At 40.1% G+C, this 26,407-nt stretch overlaps 1 protein-coding gene across 3 annotated transcripts in view; it reads right to left on the bottom strand.

Moving 5' to 3' along the window:
* SPTBN5 (spectrin beta, non-erythrocytic 5) overlaps positions 1–26,407 on the bottom strand; it is a 93,389-nt gene that overhangs the window by 22,883 nt on the left and 44,099 nt on the right. For all 3 annotated transcript variants that reach the window (XM_088057863.1, XM_088057862.1, XM_088057864.1), the window contains 12 exons: positions 16,545–16,649; positions 15,384–15,569; positions 11,367–11,522; positions 10,544–10,735; positions 9,833–9,928; positions 7,095–7,213; positions 6,337–6,451; positions 5,518–5,631; positions 4,689–4,810; positions 3,890–4,052; positions 1,868–2,056; positions 972–1,049 (listed from right to left, as the gene is read on the bottom strand). In XM_088057863.1, coding sequence (XP_087913989.1) covers positions 972–1,049; positions 1,868–2,056; positions 3,890–4,052; positions 4,689–4,810; positions 5,518–5,631; positions 6,337–6,451; positions 7,095–7,213; positions 9,833–9,928; positions 10,544–10,735; positions 11,367–11,522; positions 15,384–15,569; positions 16,545–16,649 — 1,635 coding nt within the window. The remainder of the gene's footprint in view (positions 1–971; positions 1,050–1,867; positions 2,057–3,889; positions 4,053–4,688; positions 4,811–5,517; positions 5,632–6,336; positions 6,452–7,094; positions 7,214–9,832; positions 9,929–10,543; positions 10,736–11,366; positions 11,523–15,383; positions 15,570–16,544; positions 16,650–26,407) is intronic.

A 26,407-nucleotide genomic window follows, 5' to 3' on the forward strand; every position in this document is an offset into this window, starting at 1 on the left:
TGGAGAGAAACACTTCTTGTAATGTTTGTGAATCCCAAGCTTAATGACTCAGAGTTCTCTTTTCAGCACCCCTCTGCACTTTAATTATAGAACCAGTGGTGTCAAAATGTTGTTAACGCAGTAAACTCTGCTTCTCCCCTATTCTAAAAGAAGCAATAAGCACACATCAAGCGGGTCAGAAAAAAACCTGAACTTCTGGGTGTTTACATGAGTCATTGGATGGGAAATTACTCACAGAGCATTTTCTGCACATCGCTGAGCTAAATGTGCAGAAATTAGAAGTCCTTCTAAGTCCCATATACTGTAATGAAGGGACTGCAAATGCACTGAATTCTGAGATGTTTTTCTAGCCCCTGCAGAGGCAACTAATTGAGTAGCACCACCTATACGAGGTGTAGGGTGAGCTAAGTGTCAGAATGTATATCCAGCATCCTGAACAGCTTTTGCAGCCCATGCATCACTCTGCAGTTTCAGCTACTGCAGCGTTACTGATACCCGTGGTAGGTAATTTAAAGCTACACTGGGAATGCCAGCAGGGACAGTCATGGCTTGCATATTGCTGGCAAATGTATTTGGGTCAGATAAGCCAGGCTGAACGAGGCATTGAGCAACCTGGGCTGGTGGGAGGTGTCCCCACCCATGGCAGGAGGGTTGGAAATGGATGGTCTCTCAGGTCCCTTCTAACCCAAACCATGCTGGAGATGGTTTCTATGGTTTTCATACGTCTCTATGCAGTCTCCTTTTCCTGCTATAATGTGAGCAGTTGGATTGTTTCATAACTCTCAGTGCTGAGATTCCCATCCTGTGTAAAATACCAAGGAAAGAGATCTGATCCTAAACCACCAACAGGGCAGAGCAAGCAGTAACTTCAGAAGGAGAAAGAGCATAGGAAGATTCAGGGCACATCATTGTGCAGTCCCCTCTCCTCCAGACTGATTGCAGAGAAAATTGTAACTTCTCAGAGCACATACCCCTAAGTCCTCATTAGCTAGGAAGGCCTCCTTGCTGCTGAGCCAGCTCTCAATCTGTTCCACGTAGCCATAGAATTTCTGTATAGGAGCAAAACCCAACAGTCACAAACATGACAATATGCTGAAATGCTGAAAAGCTGTAAAGCAGAAGCTAACCTGACTGCAGCCGAGTACACCAAAAACTTTCAACCTTTTCAGAAAAAAAACAAACTTTCATGGTTATTTCAAAAATTAACATAATAAATGAAAAAGCATTCAAACTGCCCATACCATAAGATTTAAGTTCTCATATATGTGATGATTTTAGATGGGATCAGTAGCCCAGCACTTATTTAAAGTACTTGACATTCTTCATTGTAGAATCTCTGTTTGAGCAGAAATTTTTAAAATGAGATGACTGTTACAGGGAAGTATTTCTGGAAAACTGCAGCCAAAATAGTTCTTTTATTAGGGGGAAAAAAAAAGCCAGGAAAAAATACATTATTCCCTCCATGCTAAATTTTTCTTCAGTTTTTAAAAAATACTGGTCTGGCTCCATGTCTTTTTGGGAAGGTTATAGAATTTGGAAGAGCAGTGATGTTGTGTTTTAAGTATGTGTCTTTTTCCAGATGTATGAGAGTTTCACCAAATTTTGCTAAGTTTTACAGTCTTTGAAAAACATATTAACATATATTCCACAGGAATTTCTATGATTTGCAGAGGTAAAATTTCTCAAAGTGTTGTCACCACTGAATGTGCTTGGCCCTCAGTATGCCTTCCAGAAACCAGTGAAATATAGATTAAACACGGGGTATTATTAGCACATCTTTCTTCCTACCATCTCATAAATTTGCTGTTTATATCAAGAAAAACTGTCAGTGGCATGTGCATTCTCTCTTGAATGTCATTTTACTCACCTGCAAATCTTGTGCCTGAAACAATTTTATATATTGTTCTTTCCATGCTTGGATCAGTTCAGACCAGGCTTGCTGTAGTCTGGAGAGGCACTGGTGAATCTCAGGGGTTGCATAGTGACCAGAATTGGCAAGTTCCTTACCATAGTCACTGAGAGCATTGAATCTTTCCACTCGGGCTTCAATCTCCTCCTAAAATACATTGCTAAGGTTGATGTCAAGGATTTATGAAAAGCCATTATTCAGAATACAAGCCTTAAGGGGAAGAGTTTGGTCTGTAACTTTCCAGCACTAATATTTGTATGGAAAATCATTCATCTTTGAGCTATGTTACTGGAAGGGCACAGAATTGCCTAAGGGAGAATAAATGTAAATAGTAAATTACTTTACTGGTCTAGGAACAACTGTTTTCCTACAAATGAAAATTGAGATTTAGTTAGAAACAGATTAGAAAATGTTGAGATATAAATGAATACCATTTCAAACATTCATAATATTATCCCCCGGTCTTCCGACATGAAAGTGGTTCTTTTAAGAAAGAGGGCCCAGAATTTTTCCTCTCCCAAATGGAGACAGATAAGTTGTCATCAGATTTTTACTTTAAATACATGGTTTTACTTCGTTTTGCGTTGTTAAAATGAAACACATTTAACTTTTGCACCTGGTCTGAGGAATGAATTACATTCATCCTGAAGGTGAAAGCATAAAAAGCAATTATGACCCCTGCAAACTGAATGTGGAATTTCTAATGACAGCAATTTGAAAATGGAAATAACTATGGACTGTAACAATACCATGTATTAACTCATTAACCACCTTAAACACTATGGCATGTACTATTAAATTTCTGAAATTAGAACTGCTGCTTTTAGAGATTTTTGTGGTAGTGGTGTTTCCCAATCACAGATAACACAGCTATAAAATCGTAATTCAAATATTTTTAAAAGTCACGTTAGCATCTTGTGTTCAACTCTAGTCTCTTCTAAGGACTTTGGTTTGAGCCACTGACCAGAATTAAGAGAACCTTCCTTCTTGCCTTGACTATAATTTTGGTTTAGTCAACATAAGAACATGATGGCAAATCTCCCCCTTTTCTCTGTGACTGTCTCTTTAGAACCATTTGGGTTCCTTGACTATCAGATATTAAAGATCTTGACACCATTTAAATTTGGAGCACACTACGTCAGTGGTTTGTGATATTTCTAATATCACAAATAATTTTTAGCAAAAGCAATGTTAAGTGATACGAGAAAGCATTGTTAAAATGGATGACTCTAAAGACTTCACACTAAATTCAGGATTGGAAAATTAATCAGAATCTACAAATTCTTTATCCTAATAAAGGGACCCACAAAGCACTGGGTATTAGTAATTATTCTTTGAACAGGATTTTTAGGAAAAGTAAAATAATTGCAAAGATAATGTAGCACAACAGCTGAAAGATACCTATGATTCTTGGGAAAAAGTAAAATATTGATTTTTTTTACCCCTAATGTTAATAAAAATATCACTCCTTTTAGAAAAAAAAACCCAAAATATTAACCAAATTAGCCACCAAAACATTAGAAAGATAACGATTAACTGGCATATGAAGCGTTTCAGAACTGAATGTATAGCACCATTCAGTTAATTTACTTCGCTGTGTGAAACAAACTGCTGTTTTTATTTTCTTCTCAGGTAAATTAAGTTCACATGAAAAAATCTAGCTCAAAGCAAGGATTAGCTGGCATTAACTTCTTTGGCAATATGAATAAGGAGATGAGCAGTGAGCATGATGTGAGACTGAAACTGTTTTTCCCTGTCAGGTTTGGACAGCAGTACAGGTGAGAGCTCACGGGGCTTCTGAGCCTTTTTGCAAAGACACAAGCCATCCAACAGCCCATGAGACAGTTTTGTCAGTATGTAGGTGATTTCTATCCCCAGCCTGGTACTGAAAACAGTTTTTTACCATGTTATTGACAGAAGCATGCAGTGAACACAGAAAGATTCCCAGGATGTGCAATTGGAACCACAGAGGATACTTGCCTTTCTCTCCTGATGCTCCTCAATCATACTTTCAGCTTCATTTGCGCTTTTAGGCAGCCCCCCTGCTTCCATTAAAGCTCTGGTGTTTTGGGCCCAGTCTAGTATCTCCTTCATCTCCAAGTTAAATTTCTGCAACTGGTACGAGGCTGCCAGCTTCTCCTTCCTGCCACACAAGGTGCAGTTCAGCATTATGTGACATGGAATTATCTAGTTGCTTTTCCCTCCCCATTTGCAGAGGAAAATATCTTAACAGAAGCCAAATGAAATTAATTCAAGCTTTTCCTCACATTTCCTAAGAGTCCTCATGTTAACCAAAAACACAGGAGATGCATACTGCCTTGAAGACAACATACTTACTCATTTTTCTACATCAGTTCATTAGCACAAGAAAGGACAAAAAGCCTTCATATGTATTGCTTACACCAGTGATTACAGATCACGATTAAGCCTTTCTTGTTTTAGAAAGATTTGAGGGAAAAAAAATCTTCAAGAACCATCCAAAAAAGACGCCTTTCACAAAGGCTTTATGACAGATTTAATTTGATAGTCTGAAGGCATTTTAGTAACATTATTTAATGGGATAAACCACAAAAACATTGTATTAATTTTCCCTAAGTCCCATTAGTGAGCTTTTTGTGTATCAAGTCACACTTTTTCCAATGCAGGTGTCTTAGCTGCCTGTGTAAACTTCGTAAAAAGTCCTTAAAAACCTTTAAAAGACCTCTGGCAAGTAGGGTTTAGACCCCAGGGAGCAGCTTTGCTCCTGCTAAGAGATATTCAAACAACTCTAAGTCTTCACCTTTGTTTGGCCTGTCCCTGGAGTCGTAGCCAGTGGTTTTTCATCTCCTGTTGCTTCATAGTCAGTTTGTCATTTATGGACGGATTTCTTGTGGAAAGGCGGAAAGATTCCACTTCCAGTGGCTGGGAAGAGATTTATAGTGAGGTAAATTTATGCCAAATACTTATATTCATTCCTGAGTTTGCCTTTCAGGAAAAATAGTTCTTTTTAAGATCCTAGGTCTCAAAGGCAGGTAATTAAATTACAATAGCAAAATATACAAAGGGATGTGTAATACGCAAGAAGTAATACACAAGCATTTGTGAGCAAACATCCATGTGAAGAAAGATCTTTGTGCATTACTTTGAATGCAAAAAAACTTAATTTACAGTTTAGAAAAGAGTTTGCAGAATATGGGCAAACAGGAAAATGAACTGCTAATTCTAACTACGGAAACTACGTGCAGTATGGGGTTTGCATTTAAATTCTGAACAGAAATAGAGTTGTGATTTTGGTTCAACTAAATCCAGGATCTGGGGGAAAGATGAAGTCCATGCTTTCTAAAATGTATGTGACAGTCTGATCTGGCTTGCAGGTGAGGGCCAGAGACTTAGAGAACATTAAAAAGGGACTTTTCTTCTTAGATTTTGTGCATCAGGAAGAATAATATTTGATAAGATAAAGTAGGATCAAGCAGCCTGGTATTTTCATGAGAAGAAATTTATTCTGCACTTGTATTGCTGAAAATTCCTGCTACTCAATCTGAAGAATAACAATGATTTTTCCACCATCTTTTCAAGAAGAAAAAGTGAATTTTTTCTAGTATATTTTGTACTTCCCTACTTCTTACCTCCATTTTGGACTTAATAACACTGATTTCTCTCTCCATTTCTTCATGTCTTCGGATCAGGTTTTCCACACTTTCCACATCTTTTCCATAATCCAATGCTTGTATCAATACACTCTGGAGAGGGCATTGAGATATGCAAATGGTGAAGATTACACCAAACAAAAGGATTCGTATCTTAATTATTTCAAAGAGCTTCCTCCTCCTCCTTCACCTCTTTGCATTGCCATCTGAATGTTCTTATTGTCTTTTTAAATATCAATACAGCACGGTTGTCTGCTCTCCTTACAGAGATGAAACAAGAATCCACACCTCTTTGAGCAGTCATGATCCTGCTTAAGGTGCCTCTGGCCATTCACATGTAAAACAAAGACAGTTGTGCCTCCCTCCATTTCTCAATCTTTCTTTCCTTTTTTTTTTTTTTTTTTTTTTTGTCATATGCCAAACCAGAAAAATATTTCACAATAAATTGTGGCACAGAAATTCAGGCGTGTGTTATGAAAATACAAAAAAAATAAAATTTACCTTTGGGATTCCAAGAAATTAAATACCATAAAATGAAGAAATAGACTTTTAAAGTAGTTTTAAAAATTCAAGCCAAAAGTCTTGTAACCTTAAGTAGTACTACTTACCTATTGACTTATAATTAAATTAACGTAATTACTTACATTGATGAAATAATTAGCTTTTATATAGTCTTTTTTTCATCTTTTTTAATATCACAATTATAATTCAGGATCGGCATTTTTACCTCTGTTTCCTGAAAGAATAAGACTGATAGAGCATTTTTCCATTTCAATTAATTAAAATTGGAAAACTTACCTTCTCAGTAATTCTTTCTGTGATGTCATCTATTTCTCTGATTAAGGCATGAATCTCTAGGGCTCCCTCTAACTTCTTCCTGTATGCATTCAGGTTACCATGAAAACTGTTCCACCTTTAGTTGGAAATAATGTTTCAAAGATGTATATCAGGGGTAAGGATTTCCACAAATGGGTTTCATGATACTCATATTTAAATAAAACCACAGGTTTTCTGAACTACCTCATGCATTGATCCCCAAATTCTCTATAGCAGGGGGCTTATCACAGGGATAAACCATTACCCTGAGAAGGTTATCTGGTTGAATTTATTCCACGACTTCAGGATGGCATGGGGTTAAAAGCTAAAAAGTACTGATCCAGTTTTCTTAAGCTCTCAATGATCTCACAATCGGTATCTTCATGCTTTTGTTTCTTAGATAGGGGGTTGTGGAGCAGCAAAAGCACAGGGCAATTCACCAGGACAACTGTGTGAATAAATGGAAGAGTCTAAGCTTCATGGCTCTCATGTGCCAAATGGTGTGAAACAGAGTATTTGACTCCAAGGCTAGAAACATGACTTTGGCACTTCTGGATTAAGAATCCTTCTAAGCTACCTGCTCTGGCAGTCTGGAAAGACAACTCCAGTGTCTGATATTTGGTAGTTGTGATATTAAAGAAGAAAACAAATGTTCCAATTCCTTCATTTATCTCAGCCGAAGACACCTAATTTTCCCTTCCTGTTTTTTCTTTACACAGGACATCTGAAAGCACACTCACTTCTCATTGAGCTGCTTTCTGCGCTCATAGATTGTTTTTGTTTCCTCCTTGTTCTGTCTCTCCAGTTTCATGGCCAGGGCATTGATTGTCCTGATGTGGGCATCATCTACTGTTGATTCCTGTAAAGTGATAAAGGGAACAAAGGTACATGTTCAAATTGCTTGTGACTGAGTTTTCCACCGAGGTGACAGTCAAGCAGCAGCAAGAAAAGGTTTTACCGCACTAACGTTTCAGACACATGGTGTTTGCTCTACTACAAATGCTGGTGTTACCATGTGCCTGATGAGAAGACAGTAAAGGCAAGAAAGAACATTAATGGCTGTAGATGCAGCAATGATCTTGGTCTAGGTGAGATCCCTCAGACCCTCATTTCTAAGCCAGATATTCCAGCAGGGGTTTGTTTGGTGAAGAAACACAGATGCAGTTGCTGGTTGCTGATACGAGGCAGATTGTTCCTCTGTCAGACAGGTGGTGACTCGTGGGCTCCTGGGCCCACTGGCTGTTTTATCTAGGTGAGATTCTGTCCTAGAGTGCCTTCTGTACTGTAGACAACAGGCTCAAAATCCACACAGCCTTGAGAATCCCAGACAACCTATGCCACTCTGTTTTCTTCTAAGTCTAAGTCTTCTAGGATACTTTCTTCCCATGCACATACCACAGAATGGATAATATTTGCACATTGCCCATATAATCTGGAGTACAGTAGGATAATTTTTTTCTTTTGGAGCACTACAGATGGCCAACGCTGCTCCAAGATTCAAACACATTCTTTATTTTTCTGGGACAAATGAATCACAGGTTTAGCAGGGAGACAATCACTGGTGTAAAGAAGCACAGCTGCAAGATGTCAATGTAAGTATTCACTCCGTTGTGTGTTTTGTTTATGCTGCATCCATACCAATATGTGTGCTTCCATATGTGCTTTCCTATTATACACAGCCATAAAGTAAAAGAGAGAAACCAGCAGACAGTCAGATATTCTTCAGAAACCCTGCAGCCTCCTCTCCTGGGAAATAATAGCAGCACAATGGATAGGAAGTCTGGCAGCCATCAATGGAGCATGATTACTCCCTACCGTGATCTCAGATTTTTCTAGTGGGAAAACCCAGACTGGATGGATGCACACACTGTGCCGGAAGCAGCCTCCTTCTGTTTGTATCATCCTAGGAAGCACTACACAGCTGAGCACAAACTATCTGGGCATAACTGCATAACTGTTCCATCTTTTTATCTGCAGGAGTCATGTTCAGAGTGTTACAGGAGCAGTGGCTACAAGCTGATAGCCAAGATAAGGCCAAGAGTTGCAAGAGTGGCACCTAAGATCTACCTTAGTTTATGAAATAACTTTCCTATTCAGAGGCTTATGCTGACTGGAACACTGGGTTGTTTCTGCCCTATTAATCATCCTTCTTTTGGCTGGCACAAGCTGTAGAAGAGCTCTTGCCCAATCCCTTATCTCACAGTCAGCTGGTGAGTACAATGAATGTCTCTTCAATTTACTAATTCCCTGGTGCTGAAGCCAAGTAATTCAGCTCTCTATCCAAATCCAGTGTGAATGCACTGTCACAAAATTCTGCTGGGCTCTGGGATAGGGAGCTCATGGGTTTCTCCCTGGTGTCAGGCATATCTACACTGCTACTTTGCAGAAGAGGACTGTCTTCTGCTACTAGGCAACAAAAGTAGATGATGCGAGCTGCCATAACAAGAATCAACAAAAAGATAACAGGCAAACAAAGGATGAAGAATATTAGGAGATTACTTTGGAATAAACATCACTCACAAATTCCTAACACATCTCTTCCTAGACCTTTCCAGCAATTTCCAGACTAGCAAATCAGCACAGTAATCTTTCCTGTGTGACACACAGACCTCTTAGTCCTCATCTGTAGCAGTTCACACAAACAGAGAGAACAAGAGGTTGCTGCAATTGCATTCCCTCAATATATGGCCTCACAGTTCTCACGGTGGGAGCTGAACACATGACAAGGAGGCCCCTGCTCCCAGGTTTGGTGCCTAAGTCGGCACATCTCACTGGGGGCAGGAGAGGCAGCTGGTGTGACTCAGCACCACAAAAGAAGGACAGAGATCTCAGCATTGAAAGGTGAAGAGTGCAGCTGTCTTGTCACATGACTGTTATCCAAAGCGTAAACCATTGCTCTGTTTTACTAAATGTCTGGTTGTTAACGTTATGATTCATGAGTAACCACATGTGTGTATATAAACAGAGGCCCCCAGATTTATGTGCTTAATTTGGATGAAGGAATATGAGAATGAAACCATTCCTCAGGAGAAGGAAAATGGAGAAATAGAGGATAGAAATAGAGAACAGTATTTTTTTTTTACAGGCTTGTTCATGGAAGGTCCAGATCAGTTCTCAAACAAGCATGGCTGAAACGCACATTTTTAAACCCCATCTGGGTGGAAATCACTGTGACTTTGCAGATGGCATGAACCAAACAAAATCTGCTCAAATTCAGGCTCACACAGTGAGTCATTTAATGTAGTCTGAAATGTTAGGCTGTGTCATGAGTGGCTGACAGTCCTGCCTAGACATCTTCAAAGCAGAAGGCATAATAGGAGAAAATTCTGTCTTTTAAAATGACTTTTGAGGTAGTGATGTTCCTATCACTTTGGTCTTACACCTCCTCAGGGCACTGGAACTTTATTTATTAACTGGACTGAAAAGTTGCCTGCTGCTTGCAGCCATGCACGACATGAGCACAGAAAACACCTCTTACCCCTGATGTTGCTCCACGGAACTCATTCAGCTTTTTCTTGAGCTGCAGGCAGTGTTCATAGTCATTTCCCACATCACCTACATTAATCATGACCTCCTAGGGAAATAAGCATCAAACAGACAAATATTTAGGTGAAGAGTACAAGACCACAGCAACTCCCAATGCTTATCCTGATGCAGTAACTTCTGTTATGTGTCTATAAATCACCAACCTACAGCTTCTGAAATAATTTCTTCTGATCTTTAGATAATTATGAGACTTGGTCCCAACTCCCTTTTCAATCTACTACTGGCTACAGAAGCAGCCTCTGAATGAAAGTCATTCTTCCTTCACCCCTGCAAAGAGAAACTTCCAGATTTGATATACAATGAGAGTGAAGGTCAGCTGCCAAATGCTTCAAGTGTCTTCCATTCTTATCTGCTTTCATTTCTCTGTCTCAGTAGAGACACATGAGAGGACCACAAATAATCACAAACTCTTCATGTGCACAGTTCACATGAGAAGATCATGCTAATACTGCCCAGTTGACTTCGGTATGGACAGACTCCATAGAATTTTTTCAATCATTCCTTTCATATTGTTTGTAGAACATGTCATGATTCTTCCAGACAAAAACCACTAGGCAAATATCCTGGAGGATGACACAGAATGTCATGGCTAAATGTCAAGTCTTTAGTGCGCTGCTTGGGTTAAATACTAAAATTCACTTGCCTTCTCCCTGATCCAGGCTTCCACCTGGTCCACCTTCTGGAGAAATTCTAGGAAGTCCCGACTGTCCTCCAGCATCTTTCCACGAGCAGCAACAGCTCTCTTCAACTTCTCCCAGTGTTCCTGAAGCGTGCGGACTTGGCGACGGATCTCTCCTGATTTTGGGTGGCCTTTCGACACCAGGGCCTCTCCTTTCTTCACATTCAGAAGAAGAAATTAGAAGTTAAAGTTGCCTCATTTTTAATGGGATTGCTATGTTTCATGACTTTCCTAGGAGGATTCTTTCACCTTCCTAACCTGGATTGAGCAACAGATTACTTATATAAATTCTTATCACACAAATGATAAAGCCAGCTGGAAAGCTTTTACATGTGGAGGGAATCGAGAATCATGGAACACTGGGATTTGAATATTTCCCTGCCAAGGAAGATATTCATGGAATGGGAACACCAAGGGAGGTATTACAGATGACTGTGCCCTTTAGCTATATGATTCACCCAGTTCCAACAAGAATATTGACAAATTTGGCATGAAATCCTATTTGCCTTTTGTAGGATTAATCACGTTAGACAAAGAAGAACTCAGTGTGTATTTTCCTATTTAGGCTATAAGGAAAGACGGAAGCTCCCTGGGTGGAGCAAAGGAAGTATCTCCTTGCTGTAAATTAACAGCATTACATTTCCATGGCAAAGCAACTGGGTTCTTGTCACACCAGTGGGATAATTGATGCAGAAGTGATGACCAAGCTACTCTTCTTTCATCAATCTGTCCATCTTTGGATGAGCAGTAATAATCTTTAAAAACGCTAACAGAGTGAGAGGGTCACCTTATTAACAGCTGTGATGATTTCTTCATTTGCTAGAATCTCTGCCTCAAAGACCTGATGTTTCTGCAGCAGCTTCATCTTGTCCTGCAGATTGCTGGGGTCTTGTGTGGAAGGGTCCTCCAGCTTCTGCATGCGCTCACTGATCCAATCTTCTGCCTGCAATGTTGAGAGGCACCCAGATTAGCACAACAGCCACCTGGGATCCTGGGGCCTCCTCCCAGGATATGTCACCATCCTGTGCAAGTGTCTGTACCTGGACCGGACAGATTGAGTGGGAGCTGACAGCTGAGGTGGGTGGATCTCCAGTTTCTGAACTTACTCTACTTTGTTAAAAGCAGGTCAGAATGAAACTAATTTTTATCTGAGCACAGGAGTAATGAAAAATTCCTTGAATACCTCAGATTTTATCACAAGGCAGATTATACAGTCTTCTAGATTATGTAGAGAGCATCACATTTAAAGTGAGATTATGATCACTGAGTCTGGGGGTTTAGGGCTCTGAGTTTCATCTGGTATCTCTGCCATTGACCTACCTGCAAAATGGACAAAGATTCTTTAGAATTCAGTGCCTCACCTATAAAACAGCACTAACATTTCCTCATGTCAGTGGTGTTGGGAGACCTAAATGGAAAATGCAATGCAAATGTAAAGATTTGCTGACAGGGCCCAAGCACTAGTCAGATTATTTGGAAGGAAATGCAACTATATTTGCTTTTATACTTCATAAAATTCAAAGTTATCTGGTCAGAAATATCAGATTCAGAAAAGCAGGTGATTTGTGAGAGCTAACAAAGCAAAAGTTATGTGTTTCTCTTAGGAAATTATTTTTAAGGGGATTTTAAAACATGCAGAATAAAATGAAGAATAGGAAACCAAGTTTCCCACAGTTTTCTTTACGTTCTGCTGAACTTTAGCCCTTAGCACTGAAGGAAATATTTTCTATCCATCAAAACACTGAGAACTGAACGCTTGACATAATGTTGTAACTGATCATGTTGTCCTCAGAGCACTGAAGTAATGTAATGCTTTGACAACACAAAAGTTGCTAATTGAAGGGCAGCTTTATTCATTTCAAAATATCCTGGCTGTCCTTGCAGATCTGTGTGCTACGTGCACACAAGACTTGTCAGCTGGAGGATTTTGTCTGTTAATTAATGATTTGAAATATTTTTTCAGCTGCTGAGATTCTACAAACAATAACAGAAACAACTTTCGCTAGCAGCCTGCTCTCCAGAAACTGTTTCCCTCCAAAGCACAGTTAGAGACCCAAACAGTCCATGTCAAACTTAGCAAGGGCTACACATTGTCATGTGCTGCTTTCATTTCCAACACCCTCCTCGATGGCCTTCTCCCTTTCCCAGCCACACATTCGTGCTTCAGTGTCACTCAAGTGACTCTTCATTTGAATGGGAGGCTCATCCATATGGTTGGAATGAGAAACAAACCAATCCCCAGGATAAAGCGACTTCAAGGTCGATTTCTCTCCTACTTTTTAATTAGAAGCAGTGGCTTTAATGATAGACCGAACATCTGAATTCTTAGTGCCTTGGTTTATTTTAAGGCTTGTTTAAGATGGCTCTAGAGAGTGAGGGATCCTTCTCCTGGCCTTGTGCCAGCTTTCAGATGTGAAGCAAAGCTGATCTGTTTTCCCAAGATCTTTCTATGGAAAGATTTAAGGGTTGTCTGGGCAGCCATTTTCACTTCAGTGAAGACAACAGAAAAACTAGTGTTATGCTCAGTGCAGGCACAAGACCAGACTTATTTCTATGGGAGTAATTAAAAAATGTGGGGACTACCAATTTAGAAACTTACCCTTTCAAAAGATCAGTTACTGTAACCTCACGAGTACAAACCATAAATTACACTGATTTTTTAATGACAGAAGTATGCAAAGCATATAAAGGGATGTGCCTACTCCAGACATCTAGAAAAAACTAATTCTCTCTCTCAATTCCCCTGACATAAACATGTAAATGTTTTTCTGTTCTTATGTACAGGATGAAAGGGAAAGAAAGTACTACTAATGTCATGAGCAAGTTTCAAAGCCAGCGTTAAAACCCGGAGCCAGCTTTAGAAGTCAAAAACTTCTAACTTTATAATATTCCGTCTGCAATAACTTAAATACACATATTTCTAAGTAGCAACTTCTCATTTGCCTTCCAGATTAACACTGAGCTACAGATTTTTTGGCAATAAGGTAGTTTATAAGTCTGTCTCTCTCTACACGAGACAAAAGCACCATATTTCTACTTTAGAAGGGTGAGTTTTATTTTGTAAGCTGCATGTCATCTCTTGAGTTAATTATTGTGGGTCATTGTACTAATGTGTGTAGTTGTCTATGTATTTGCTTCTAGAGAATAACTAGAAGAATTTTAATGATGACAGTGAACGTTAATTTCTGCTGACACAAAAGATTCAGTTTGATCAATAGAAATTATTTAACATGTTTGCAGGACAGAGAGTTTTCAGGGGAGTGGGACCTGAGCTATGGGTCTTGTTCTCTTAAAAGGTAAGAATAAGCAATGCCCTCATTGATTTCACAGCCAAACTCAAAACACATCTCCAAATTTAACATTCTTGTGGGGACCTTTCTCATAAACAAACTTGTACGCACCCAGAATGTAATTAAAATAAATTTAAACATTCCATTCTCTCCAACAAAGAGAAAGGAAGATATTATTGTAAGATTTTTGGTTTTTTTAACTGCTTGGTGAAATTCACATTCTACAGCAATAGGCAATGATTCTAGGTTGGTGAGGTAAATGAGCACATATCCTGAGAGCAAATGTTCCCCAAAGAACTCTTGGCTGAATTTACGTGGAGAAAGTGGATGAGAATAGGGAAATGTCCTTCACTATGCAGGGCCAAATCTTGTGCACTAAGCTTGTGATTCAAGAATGAAGGGGAACCCCAGCCCAAGCACTGATTTGACAATTACAGAGAGATGGAAAGAAATGCATAACTATTCCTACCTAATGGGTTAACTGCATCTCTAGAAGGGCATTGACAATTTCTCTACCAAGAGGATTTTGGGAAATTGCTCTTTTGAAATTATCCCCTGTGCAGTGCACCATCCAGTCCATCCACTCCCCTCTGCTAGTCCAAAAGACCAATGGACAGACCATTACTGGTGAATTTTCATTACTTTCATATCATGGGATAGTAACAGTATAACCAAATAATACAAGTTAATATTTGGGTGTATAAATAATTTCTATTAAATTTTATTAAATGAAAAAGGAAGAGAAAAAAGAAAAGGAGAGAAATAGAAATAGAAACAGAAATAGAGGAAAAGGAAAAAGAGAAAAAGGAAAAGGAAAAAGAAAAAGTATAGCTCTGGTTTTGTAAATCATTGAGGACATTCCATGGGACAAAGCAGCAGAAGGGGTGGATACCAGACCAGCAAGAGTGCTTGAAAATGTGCCCCTGGGTCTGTGTGCTCTTGTTTGTGCCAGCACAGTTCTCAGTCACACATGTTATGCTGCCCTTTGAAAGGCTGACCTAGTTTGTCTTTCCAACAGTAGTGACAGAGCAGAGCTACTCAGTTACAGGACTAAGGCCAGAACAGGAGACAGAGACCAGCATGTTCTGCAGAGGCCAGTCTACAGTAGCTCAAGAGCTATGCTGAGTCACAGCAGTGTTTTGAAGGCCTTCAAGGAACACCCACTAATAAAGCTTGATGCCCAGGCTTTCCACTTTGTGTTCATCCTGATTTGAAATGCATTTTCTTTCTCGCCAAATCAAAAATATGTATTAGCTTGCAGTTTTTCTTTCAACTGTTTCATTTTAGCAGAGCTTTTGATGAGTGAGATGGCTGTAATGGGCACAATTCCATGACAATAGTATAGTAACAGGAATGGCATTGGAGCATCCTTTTGCATGAATGTGGCAGGAGTTGCCACACCAGAGTAGATCATCCATCCACCTGATAATGTCTGGCAAGAGTGAGCACTTCACACAACAGAGGTAGGCAGTTCCTCTGCTTTACATCCCCATCCCAGTCTAAAACCCTCTTACCTCTTCCAAGTTTTGGTAGAAAAGTGCCAGAAGAAGGGCAGTCTGCAGCTTCTCTCTCCTGCTCTGGGATAGATCCTTGATCTGACGCTTCCTCTCATGAATGACATTCAGTTTGTGTTGAATCTTTTGCCCTTCTAGTCCATCAGCCTTTTCCAATCTGCTTGCCTGTTCTTGAAGAGACATCATCTGAGGAGGCAACATATCTCAAATTACTTTTATGCTTCCAAGTGGTGTGAAAGAAACAAAATAAACTCCTTTCACAGCTAAAATAGTCTCATTTTTTCTGTAATGAACCAAGAACAACAGGGACAAGTTAACCAGCATTCCCCCTCAACCTGTACTGTGTTACACCTCTGACATTACTGTTGCTGGTACATCCCAGCTACATAAATTAATTAAAATTGTAGCTTCAGGAGTTCCTATGCCACTGATTGTCCAGTGCAAGGAATCATGAAGCAAGCATGACATCCAGGAGTGCTCAGATTTTATTGCTTTCTGGAAACCAGGTGTTGTAATGTAGCTCTCAAAATGAGCAATCAGTCTGGCAGGGAGCTGGCAGGAGTCCTGGGAGTTCATTCTGGGGAAGCCAGGCACAGCCACAGATTTAAGCTTAGCTCTGCCCTGGGTGAGTTACAGCAGTGGCCACCAGCCAGGCAGATTCCTTTACACAGGTAAGCAATTCAGTGTCTATTCCAAAGGTGCAGAGAGGCTACCCATTTGCTACAGCCATTGTATACCAAGTGTATATTGACAACTTTTTTAATGTCAAAATACCTACTGTGTTTTGTAAAACACCTACTCTATTTTACTTGCTTTAAAAGTCACAATTTTTTTAATGAAAAAAAAGCAGAAACTTCTGATATCCATAATACAATATGGCCTGCTTTAAATATTCTTGTAAGTTCCCCTGTTCAGCTTACTGAGTGGTTTTCCTATCTGCTGCATAGACCTGGGCATTGAGTGTTTTAACAGTTGTTCTCCAGTGCTCTGCCTCTTATTTCCCTAACCTTCCCCATTTTATCTTTTGTTCAAGCATATCAGGCATATCAGGCATTTCACACCTGTTACCAATTCAAAGTGTTACCATATTTAAAAAAAAAAGTATATTTATCATTTTGGCTCATAGAATTCTAGCTGGTAGAATATTTGTTATTGTTTTACCTTCTCATCCTGTGATGCCAGAAGCTTCTCAAAAGCCTCATGTTTCCTTATCAGTTGCTCTATTTCATCTACAGACCTTCCGAGGTCACTGCTTTTCAAATAAACCTATAAAAAGAAGTTTATTATTTTTCTCAGTGAATTAATTATCCCATAATCTTGATTCATAAATGGGAGAAGAGGTATTAATTCTGCTGCTGGGAGTACACTTGAGAGGAAAAAAAAGGAGCAGGATGCAACAGAAGACAGAAATTAATTATTAGAAGTCCATGGTCTTGAGCAAGAAAGTGAAGCATTAACAGGTCTACCTAAGGAAAGTGACCTGTCCGTCCTCATCACAACCACTAAGTCACAAGGCAGTGAATTCCAGAGGTCTAAGCCATCCTTATAATCCCAAGCAAGACCACTGTCATGTCTGACAGATGTCCATATGATTTTGTCCTAGAAGAGATCCCATAACAGAGACTTTGCAGCCTGCCTGAGCAACTTAAACCAGTGCTTTAAAGCACTGGTTGAGTACTGAGGTACTTAAACCAGTACCTCAACAATTAGCACGGTTTTCCAGACATCTAGCCTGAAAATGCATGGCTATTGCTACAGCTAGTTACATACTGCCCTCTTCCTCACACTCAGGAGTTCATTCCTTTTACGTTTGCTCCTTGTTTGTAGACCTTTTGTGTAAGAGGATTTCTGTCTTCTCGCGGTTAAAACTACAGTGATCTGATCAATCATTCCACAACATCTCCATCTTTTTGGTTCTGATTATTCTTATTGCTCTCCTCTGGGTTTTCTCCATTTCCACTTGTTTTGAGACTTGTTGTAACAAGTGGCAATAAGCAATAAAGCTGCCCGAGTGAAGATCTGGAAGACAGCAGAGTGCCTTTCAAGCTGCAGTCTTCAGCATGTGCCTATATATAGTGCTTTTCTTTTATACAACACAATGAACTCAAGTTCACCTTTCTATGAGCTTCCAGGAAGTTTTCAGAAGAAGTACTGTCAGATCAGCTTGCCCCCATTCTGTATTGCACCTGAAAAGATTTCATAGCTTGCACCTGTACCACGTGCATTAGATCTGTCATTTTTTCAGGCCATCATTCCAACTTATCTGCACTGATTTTATTTATTCTCTGTTCTGCCAGTCTCTGATGCAGAAAGACTTTAGTCCAAACTAAAAAATGTGGTTTTAAGAAATCTGACCTCTGCACCTTTTAACATTGTGCAAGTGTGCACATTTTCCAACTAATTCACACACGTCTCAAAGGCATTGCAGTGCTCCCTTACTCTGTTCTGGTGTCAAGAAAAATGATTGCCCAATTAATTGTCTCATATATTTTGTTATACTTAGTTTTGCCAAATGCAAAAGAATAAAGAATATAGTTATCTATTAGCAAGTAAAAATTATGCTTTTTTTCAGGTTGACAGGAATTTATTATTTTCCATTGGATGTAACTGCCCACAGGTTTTTTTCTTGTTCAGTGATGAGACAACAGCAGGATAAAATCCCCACTCATAGGCTCTGACAGGACATGAGCAAAGACTATCCATGGATAAGGTTCACACTGAAGTGACTATGGTTGGACAGACTTTGGGAAATCAGACCGCTGTGAGGGATTGCATTTATCAGCATTGTGTAATGTGTAATCCATTTTGTGAGCTCATGGAATCACAAGTCTTTGGACAAGGATGAGAAATTCCAGTCAGTAATTTTGACTGGGTAAAGTGCAAATAACAGATTGTAGAAGATTTGAGATCAATTATATAGTGTGAAAGAATTATGAGGCAAGAAAGACGCAGAACAGAATCAGTGAAACAACACAACTGCTAAACATTTTGGAAATGGACTAGTAAACGACATGGGTAAATCTGTGCCTTTAAGCCATAGATGTGCATGGTAAAAAAAACCAAACATCTAGAGTGATCAAGAGAGATCACCCTTGTTGTGCAAAATGTCACAGTCCTGTAGCAGTCTTACAGAGTGTTTTTTTATAAGAGGGAAAAGATGTTCTTTGACAGCTGCTTTAGAAAACCAACCATGATGTTTATTCTCTGGACAACCACTTAACCCCACAGGGCATCTTCTGCAGAAGAGGCTTCCCAAGCTTGAACACATGTGCAGGGTACTCCACACCTACTTGCCAGGGTCTGACAGCACTAACAGGCCCTGGATGGACTCCTGCTCCCATCTGGGAATCTCTCAGCCCAGCCCTGGCCATCAGTCCCTCCTGAGCTGCATTGAGGTGCCCTGATCCTGCCCTGATTGCCTTGGACAGACCCCGTATTTCAGCCACTACCTTGCTTTGACGTTTGATATTCAGCTGCTCAATTGACTTTTTTACTGCTGCCACCACTCAGCCCTCCTTGGGAGCTGTGGATAAGAGGACTGACAGCCAGACTCAGCCTGATGTTCTGGCCCATTTTTGAGCTGTGAATATTTTGCCTATACAGGAAAATGCACAAACAAATATCATGTCCAGGCCAGACTTTCAAACTGCTCTGTGCTAATCCATTCCCATCACAGTAACTGCAGTCATGAAGAGAGAAAGACCACTGTACAACAGCACGAAGTTTAGAGTAAGTCTGGCCCATAATTCACCAGAATGTCTAAAGAAATACATTAATACCTCTGCTATGTCTCCGTGTGTTACCAGAAGGCGGATACTCTGTCATTCAAACTTTAATCCTTTGATCTATCCTACTTATCAAGTGTATGAAATGATGAGAGAGATCTTTTTTAGAGTGTTACTGGATTTAGTTCGCACTTCTGAAGAAAAATGTGTAGGCTCCAGGTCTATCTACTGTAATGCTTTATTAAACTACTTATAATTACCATCTGTATTTTCACCACTGACATAGAGCCACATGCTGCATCTCTATTTTGGTGTTTTAAACCCTGTTTTAAAAATTCTGTAGCTTCTTGATATATATTGTGAGTTATCTACCATTTCTGATCAAAAATGATTTACCTCTGGGACTTCTATTTAGTAACTGTTAGCAGTGAAACTGATACCTGAGGAAAGGGTCAGCTAGTAGTCTTCCTGCTTGTATGTCTCTGATGGAAGAAAAAGGCAAGGGAAGATGGTTATTTTCCTTAGAGAAAGAGAAGAGAGATATCTGAGAGCAGGGGTGTGAGGTGGTGACTCATAAGCAGCTGCCACCGGAGAGCTCAGTGCCTTGCTCCCACTGAAATCCACTGAGTACAAGTGACAGTGGGCATTGAAAGCTCAATTCTTTTGGATGTTACAGCAGTGGGCAAAAGTCCTCCTGGCTACCGAAAGCTTTGAACTAAGTCGTCCAAGAAGAAGTCTGTGCATGTGCCCTTGGCAACCAAGGTTTTGACACTGAGTAGGGAAACTGGTGCTCAGAAAGAAAATTTCTGCAGAAGGGAAGTGGCTGCATATATTGCAGGGTGGGCAATGGCAATGTGCTCAGAGGAGAGCAGCCCCTGTAGCACCTGCAGTGCTGCTGCCTGGAGAGCTGCTGAGGTAAACATATTCCATTTGTCTTTTACACAGAAATCTTCTGACAGCCATTGCTCTAATCAGAACCACATTTTTTTTCATTTAAGCATTTGTTATACCAATCTGAAAGCAGAATAAAGACGGGCTCCCACACCACAGTGCTGGCTTGTCACCAATTACTTCACTTTCTGGCACACTTTTAGACAGGTCTCCTAACTCCTGCTCTGAATGAGACACATTGATTTCAAATACAAAACACTGCACAGCTCTCCTCAGGTAACCTACCAGGGTCTCCCACAGAGTACAGCAGGTATAAACTTTCTTTCAAGTTTATTTCTATTAGGAATCACGGCCCATCACTGGGAATTTAATATTCAGCCACAGAAAGCGTAAAAGACTTGGCCACTCACTATAGAACAGATTCCTTTTCGAGTGAGGACTTCCAAAGATGCTTAAAACCACAAAATGGTTTTTGAGATTTCTGAGATTTTCTGGAATAAATTTTCAAGTTATTAGCAATGTAAAGCATAGAAACAATTTTTAATCCTACTGAACTGGAGTTTTTCGTTATTTCTGAGTTAATTGCATAGTTGCTGCCAGAAAGAGCTCTTTCATACAAGTGAATTCAGAATTAAAAGCAAAGTCCAATTAAAAAAAAATTATTTAAAATAAACCAATGCTATTTGCACAGTTATGTGACAGCATCTGCCAGCTCTAGCTTTTGGAGAAATACCAAATGAAACATTTCAGTTACTAACATAACTATGTTGTCTAGATGCCACAACTTCACATTTATATGCACTGGAAAATGACACAGCCCCAAAAGAAATTTGTATTCCAAGAAGAGCATTTTTTATTTCTCTGGAATAAAATGTATTTTAAGTATTTGTACAAATTCACTTCCTTCTTCTTCTTTTGCTCTTCACAGTATAACAAGCTCCACAGATTTTGCCCCTCACTGCCTGCCACGGGCTTGCTGCTGAGATTTCTGGAACACGACAGAAAATCTTTCTGTTCTCACCATGTACTAAAAGCCCGAATTATCAGATTTAAAAACCTCCACTTAAAGCATGTAAGCAAGTCCAAGCTATATGTCGAGATGGAGAAGAATAAGGTTTGATTTGACTTAATTCTGATTAAAGTAAATACTAGAAATAATAATTAAAATAATCATAAATTTCCTTTAGCAAAGTAAGTGTTCTTGATACCATGACTATATAAAGTTCACAGAAATGTTTTACTATGCTTCATTTCAGTAAAAGAGGTAAGAAGGTATCATACTATAACCACACAAGGAATAAAACACACTAAAGTTGTTTATAAAAAGAAAACATACGTTTTTTCTATCATACTGACAACCCTGTATTATTGACATCTGTCCTCACCATCTATATGCAAAATTCTAATGTTGAATGTATTTAAAATTTCCTTCCCTCCCCATACTGCATACTGTCTCCTTGGCACAAGAATATAGTTATCTGATATTGGAAATATATATGGGAAAAACACAGAGATAAAACCGGTGTTTTCCTGATAACTGCTATGTTTGCTTCTTCACACATATTTCCTCCTTCTTCAAAATGCACAGTATTGATCCCTACCCTGTAAGTATTCGGTGTTAGACCCGAATCTACACCCATACAACATCATCATTTAAATATTTACTTATGAAATATTTGTCTGAAAGCAGCTCTGAAACTTCCCATAGTTTCACTGCTAGAAACTTTGCTGGGATATCCAGATTTGATGTGCTGTGGATGTTAAATTCCCTTTGTTTCCCTCAGGAAAGGGCGGTACCTCTCCTTTTCTAAGAGGGGAAAAAAGTGATTTCTTTCTACATACTTAAATACTTTGTCTTTTGAAAACAAGCCTTACTTTTAAAGTTATAAACCCAGGAATTTAACATTTAGAAATACACCATAATTTGACAAGTAAGGAAATGAAAACAGTGAAACAGAAAAGAACTGAGGAAAACTACACTGAGGATTTTTTCCAGGTCTCAGACTGACTACAGAATCACAGAATTGACCAGGTTGGAAAAGACCTTTGAGACCATCAAGTCCAACCTAGCTGAGAAGAAAACCAGCTCTTGGCTCTGAAGTCTCCAATCTTCAAAGTGCTGAGCACTATGGCCCAATCATGCAAAGTCTGTAAGCAGCTGTATGCTGTGCTAACAACAGCACTCTAATGGTTAAAATGAAACGCTGGTTAAGTGCCTGATTAGAGCAGAGTCCTTATCTTCACTGGGCATGGATCCAGCTGCAGCTGCAGCCTTGGTCACAGCAGAACACAAGTAGCTTTCTCATTGTCTTGCAAGTCATCTTTAGGGAGTTGGAACATGGCAGGATCCATGCAAAAAGAAATCCATGTGGCTTGGTTAAACACAACTTGGATCTTCTGTTTGCAAATGTTCCTAGAATGGAATGTAAATCTTCACCACTCTCCTCCCAGATCCAAAGGATGCAATGTTGACGGCGATAGACGGAGACCTGGCATGCTCTGTGTTTCTGTGAGTTGAAGCTGTGGTGTGAGCTGGTATGTTTGTCACAAGGTTGTCAGGGCATACGCTTCGGACAGTGCATGTTTCCTGGGAAGGCTTCAAAGCAGATCTTTTCCAATGGCTAGAAAGCAACCCTGAGCAGCAGACAGGGTTCACTGATAGAGAGAGGCCAGCCCCAATCTCCACAGGGTGAAAGGGTGGACCAGCTCTATCTGAATCAAGTGTTCTGATAAAGATTTTTGGATTTGGGCTTCTTCTAAATTCTCTTACCACCTGGATAGGCATAGCAGTCCAAGGAGTGGCAAATACCAGGGTGATTTTGGAAACCTTGTGGTGAGCAGGTGTTAGACCATCACATGGAGGCTTCCTAAACTCTGGCCTAGATGAAGGGTAATTCTGAAAGACAATCAACTCTGGACTTAAATCCTTGTTCATGATCTCATTCCCACTAGCTGAATTTTCTCTTCCAGTCAGCACAGCTGGGGACAGCCATACACCTCTGGATAAAGTCTGCTGGGGAAGGCCAGAATGCTTGGAGGAAGTCACATGAAATCTTGTGATTTGAAGGGCTGGTGACCCACCTGAAGGGAAACCTTGCTTTGGTTTCTGGGATCGTGTTGGAAGACCAGAGGGAGTTTCAGGCACCTTCTCTAATTGTGGCATGAGCAGACTTGAATGAGCATGACTGCTTCCATGGGAACCTGCTCGAAAAGGCTTTATCATCAAGCTGCACGTTGAAATGTAAAGCTTCATTGAAGAGTGGAGGTCTGACATTTGGACATTGCACTGGCTACACCCTTGTTGGGCTGGCAGTGAATCACAAGGTTCCAGAGATGCATGCAGATTTTTCCTGTGGATCACAGAAGCAGCTGGAATAGCAGACAGATCAACGTTTAGGCATGATGTCCAGCTTGATGGAGCTTTGCAGGAAAGAACATCTGAAGGCAAAGATAGAGCAAGCTTCAAGGGATCGCTTTTTCCAGGGGAAATACGATGAACACTTTTTTCTCTTTCTGAATATTGCTTGTAAGATGCAGATGTTGACTGAGTGCCAGACCTCTCATATCCATGTCCCCAGGGATCCTTGCAAGCACTGGAACATGTGGATGTCTCATCAGAAGGACTGACACAGTGATTAGTGCTCCCAAAATCTCTCCTCTGGTCTGTGTGTGCCAGGATGACATCTAGCCTTGAACAGTAAGACACACCGCTGGGTGGTGAGATGGCATTTCCTGGAGCAAGCTTGGCGACTGATTGACCAGTAGGAGGATGCCAAGCTGGCACTGGCATCTTTTGAAAAGGCCTGACCTGCACAGAAGATTCAAAAAGAGGAGGTGGGGTCGTTCTACAGGAAGAGAGCAGCACTTCCACAGTGGAGACGTAGGTTGCAGATGAAGGTTTGCAGCGATGGTCCCTGTATGACATTCTGAAGCTTAGTCCTAAATGATGCAAAATTCAAAGACACAGAAGCTTGCTTTTCCCCCTGTGCTTAAAACCAAGTCCTAATCCTTTTCCCTTTGGCACTGGAAATTTCCATTCTTCCTCTGAAGCAAAGGAATGAGAGATGAATAAACATTCTCCAGGAAGAAAAATATGAACAAAAAAAATCCACATTCAAAATAAAAAATCTCAGCTCTTCTAAAACTGCTACCACCTCTTGTCATGTCTGCAAAGCGATATGAGTGTGGGATGGGCTGGAAGATAAATTAGGGAGCATACGGCTCTGCTCCCTGAGTGTTCTGACAGTGAGACTGCAGACAGAGTAGGAGGGAGCCAAAAGTGCCTGCCAGAGACAGCCTGCAGACTTGCTGTTATTTCATCTGTGAAAAAAAGCAAAGCAACTAACCTGAGCAATGGATCTGCTGCTGTGAAAAGATCAGAACAGAGCAGACAGTATTGGACACAGTTTCTGCTCAAAGCAAAAATAAGCTTTTTCCTTCTTTCCCTTTTTCAGCTGTTAATTGTCTGGGCTCTGCATGACGAGATCTCAGTTTGCAGCTCTTACAAGAGATTCCTACAGAAGTTCCATCTCCATTCCACAACTGCATTCATAAAAAAAAAAATAAAAATATATGTTTGCCTAATTTTCTTCACATGTGCTCTATTTTCTTTAGCACTGAACAATGGTAGATAATATTCTACAGAAATCCTTTGAAGGTTTAAATAACTTGGATGTAATATAAGATGCTGGCTTAAAGTCAAACCTGTCACAGTGGCACAGACAGTGAATGAACGAGCAATTCTCAGTAGTAGTTTATAGTTTAAAATACTCTGTTGCCTTCTCCCTTCCCCTGTTTCTTGCTTCTGTTCTATGGCATATGAAGTGCTGGCAAAACAGGATTGAAAAATTATTACATGCTTCCTTACACAGACACTTTACAGACATAAAAAATGAAATGCACGTAACCGAGCCTTGACTCAAACGCAGAGGTCAGAAGAAACACAAAGGGTGGAGAGATTTCTTCTATTTGTTTGCCTGATAGGAATCTTTTTTAAAAGTGTGTTTCCTTTTCTCCTTTCTGAAAGCAGAAAATGATGAAATTCCCATTGGGAAAATGGTTTGAGAGTCTTCAGCTGACACCCTGGCTGAGTTTTTTTTTAAAAACATGTTTGAAAAACTGCTTTTCTTATCATCCTGCTTGTCTGTATCTCTACGCAGCCACATTTAAACTCTATGTAGTAGTAACAGAGTTCAATCCAAGACAAATAGATTTTTCTTCCAAGAGTTCTTCAGCTGCAGAAACATGAAACAAAAGTATTGGCTAAGGAACATCAGTCCACTGTCAAACTGTTTATTCTGATCTACAAGGCAGATGGTGGCAGCTGCAAAAGCCAGCTTGACTGTAAAGTGTGGTCTGTGTGAAGAGACAGCCGAGTATCCGCACTTTACTGTTCCACCTTCTGGATGCTTAGTGTCAGTGAGGAAAACTGACACCAGACTCCTTGGAAGTTCATAGAGAGGATACTATGGGAAAAAGATTCTGAAAGCAGAACTGCACTTCATGGTCCTCCAGGTCATAACCTTTTTTCTCCGACTTTGTTTTGGCTGAAGAAACTTGAGGTTTCTGATTGCATCAGGAGAATTTACCTAGCCTCTGATGAACACCCACCACTTTTGTGGCAGCCTAAGTCACACTGCCTATGGCAATGGCAAATTCATCTGAACTGAGAAGTAATATGAAGTGCCATTTACCTGTAGAGAAAGTGCTGGGGGCATACCAGAAATGCCAAGTCCGTTAACTTTTCATATATGAGTAATACAGACTTTTGCAACCAGGTCTCACAACAGAGAGGTGAAAAAATCATCTACCCACAATACCTTCCTACACATTTACCCCTGCATTACATACATCCAAGCAGATGCTGCAGTGATAGTGCCTCTGTCTGTTGGCTGATATCAATTTAATAAAAAGAGAAAAAATGCAGTGGCCAAACTTTTGTAGAGTTTACACTTTCCCTGATAAGCTCCTGTGCAGGAGCTTAACAATGGTGTACCACTGCTTGGTAGGGAATTGTGATAGATATAATGCAAATCATGTCATTTGCTATATAAGCAACAAATAGTGGGCAGAACTATGTAATATTTTACTCCAGAAATCACAGCCTAGGTGAAACTCTCTGCTTCATGTCACGAACTCCAGAATGCAGGTCACAATTACCGAAAGAACCGATTATAAGGAATTATGCAAACACACATTTCCTTCAAGGAAGGAGTAGCAGAAAGCTCCAGGCCTGTGTGCCACAAAGGGTTAAGTATCACTGCATGTCACAGCTCAGAATCAGTTTCCAAAAGGATTTAGTGCCAGTGGCAAAGCGCTGGTGGAAAACAGAGCTCAGGGCAAAATGAGAGCCATTATATTTTGCTGTCAGTGGTCTTGGAGAATTATTTTTCCTTAATGAAAAACGAC

This window comes from Pseudopodoces humilis, chromosome 7, assembly GCF_049639895.1.
Source record: "Pseudopodoces humilis isolate 2021_Gansu_Grassland_sample_001 chromosome 7, ASM4963989v1, whole genome shotgun sequence".
Lineage (NCBI taxonomy): Eukaryota > Metazoa > Chordata > Aves > Passeriformes > Paridae > Pseudopodoces > Pseudopodoces humilis.